The 2,655-nt window shown below is 38.9% G+C and overlaps 1 protein-coding gene across 1 annotated transcript; it reads left to right on the top strand.

The window, feature by feature from the left end:
- The first annotated feature begins 1,287 nt into the window (after nucleotides 1-1,287).
- On the top strand, nucleotides 1,288-2,311 carry LOC132546350 (uncharacterized). The gene is made up of 4 exons (XM_060210067.1): nucleotides 1,288-1,370; nucleotides 1,521-1,617; nucleotides 1,765-1,900; nucleotides 2,019-2,311. The coding sequence occupies exons 1-4, from the start codon at nucleotides 1,288-1,290 to the stop codon at nucleotides 2,309-2,311; spliced, it is 609 nt and encodes a 202-aa protein (XP_060066050.1).
- Nucleotides 2,312-2,655: the final 344 nt, after the last annotated feature.

The following is a 2,655-nucleotide window of genomic DNA, read 5'->3' as shown; positions in this document are numbered from 1 at the left end:
TTTGACATGTCAATATCTCGGTACTGGGCCGGTCGATTTGGATGAGACTTGGAACCTCTTTAATTTTGGATCATAATTAATAATACTATATTCATTTCTATTTTCTCTCAGGGTACACTTTGAAGAGAACCTCGCCGTCGCGATCTCACATTTGTCTCGTAAGATTGCTGTGGGGTTGGCTGATTCAATGTAACCAGCCGCTATTTGTACTAAAATCTAAATGATAAATTTGAGAAATGAAATATTACGGAAATCTAATGACTTATGAAGGAGCGCAGGTGCTACAATCGCTTGTATTATAAGGACAAGCATCCTAAGTGTTTTCTCGACATTTAGATATAATTAGGGAAATCCTTAAACGTATGGATGGACGTTTAGGCGTTGTTTACAGCAGTGTGACCGATCGAAGTCGAGGCAAGATTCACAAACTGTTTCACATTTACGATCATTCAACAATGTCAGCGTTCTTTTTGGAGATGTGTATCAGACAGGCCCCTGACTTATGTCAAATTTGGTTAATTGATTAAGATTGCTTTTTCCACGGATTTTTGTTTTCGTTTATAAAAACTGAATTAGTCTCTACTGAATCGATCACAAATAAATAATGAAACTGATAAACATGCGGTTAACTGGATACTAAATAGAGGATTCGTGAAATTTGGTGCACGCAAAACTGAAGTATTCTGCAGTATATTTAGTACCCTGTTATAAACGTCATCAGAAACGGACTTTGCAGAATGAATTAAATTTCTTGTCGACTGCCCGGCGTGAATCTTCTGATGGAAACTAACTTCCAAACACTGTCGCCGAGTCCCGAATCCTAGCAGGGAAAAACTTGTCGATAAACACACTTTATACTGTAGTATTGGATACCGTTATGGGCAGTTCCATATTGGTGTGCTGTTATTTGATAGTCTTTAAAGAACAGCACCAGGGTTGGATTTATAGCGAAATAAATAGACTTAAGCGTTGATTTAAACGAAAATTGTGTGTTATTTATCAAATATTGACAATTCGATGTAAATTATAGATTGCAAAACAAAAAAAAAAAAAAAAAATCGCTGATAAAAAGATTGTACCCTGAGCCTGTAGGAGTCAACATGAGATTAACTGAAGTTTCGTATACAGATATTAAACAGACAATGGCATGACGTCACGATGGGCAATAGAGAGGCCACTTGTGACGTCACATTCTAGTTGCTAAGCTGCTTAGCAATCGGCGAAGGCGGAGATGATGAGTCTCTCCCCTGATTTTTGCTTTATATTGTAAAATCTTGGCTGACCACAATGAATATCAGGTCATTCCTGCTATTTGTAGTAATGCTGAGCGCAATACAACAGGGTCCCGCAGTATACCGGGGCCTTGTATGGTAAGTTTTCTTTATAAAGTCGCTACCGTGACTTTTTTGAAGGATTTTTCGATATTCTAACTAAAAATTCATACTAATGAGAGATTACAAAAAGCCATGCTGCATTTTTTAAAGAAACATTTCACCTGTAAATATCGCACTTTCCTTTAGCGTGGAGCCCGAGCCAGGATATGTCCAAAGACTTTACCACTACTTCACCGCATCGGAATTCGAGAAAGTTTGTCCAACACCTGCCGATATTACACTGGTAATTATCGTATAGGACTTCGCTCTAAATGATTCATTTGTGATTTTTTCAGTCAATCTAATACTATCAAATTTTCGAATGTTGACTTTTCTGGACATTTTAAATGATTGTCTCCGTGGAAATGTAATGTTTTTTCGTTCATTTCAGAGAATTGGAAATGAGATTTTGTTTACTCTCCTCTGTACCCTTGTAAGCTTACTATTAAGGAACACTCCAACCATTGGGAGGTTTGCCAGAAAGGGATGCTCAACCACGATGTCGATGATCCATGAATGGAGGACTCGTAAGTAATACTGTCTGATGAGTAACGTCACTCTGTTTGTTTCATCGTAAACTTTGATATTAAAGTACACAGTATCTACTTGACATATCGTAACATACTCGTATATGTACTTATACAGGTCCTTCACGCTGTCCTCACTGCGGAACCGTTCCATGCCAAGTCAAAAGAAGATCCTTGTGGAAGCCATCAGGATCTCGGAAGAGTGACAAAGCCAACTTCGCACAGAGGGCAAAAGCAATGGCACTGTTCAACTATGGACTCGAGTTATCCGTGGTGCTTACCAAAGAGCTTCCCCTGGATGACCTCTACTGGCGGAGGAAATTCTGTCACCAGTTTGAAGAGAAGCACATGGTGCTGTTTCCACTTTGTATCCAGCGCCAGATCAACTATTGGTACCCAGTTCCTCGCTAGGTTGGTACACTGTGTTCACGCTTCTTTCCTCTTCATATAACCTTTTTTTTCTTACTATATTGGTTACTGATTCTGAACCGTCAGTGCCGACGTCCTCCATAGAATATCCTAAACACATCTGAGGCAGGACAAGAACAGTCAATCAATGTGTCATGAATTGCGTTCATGTCATCACTTTTATTTACAATTAATTCTGTTAGTGTTCATATACCGGTAGGATCTCGCATTGAAAACGTACCTACAAATATAGCCTGAGAGTGTGAACAAAGAAATACAACCCATTAAGTTCTAAATATATTCACCATGAAGTAGTCACTGTACAGTTAACTCCCTTTTTTCCGCGG

Source organism: Ylistrum balloti, unplaced genomic scaffold (assembly GCF_031769215.1).
Source record: "Ylistrum balloti isolate Yb309-2 unplaced genomic scaffold, AGI_CSIRO_Ybal_v1 Utg369604, whole genome shotgun sequence".
Classification (NCBI taxonomy): domain Eukaryota; kingdom Metazoa; phylum Mollusca; class Bivalvia; order Pectinida; family Pectinidae; genus Ylistrum; species Ylistrum balloti.
This window is presented reverse-complemented; position numbering and strand designations above follow the sequence as displayed.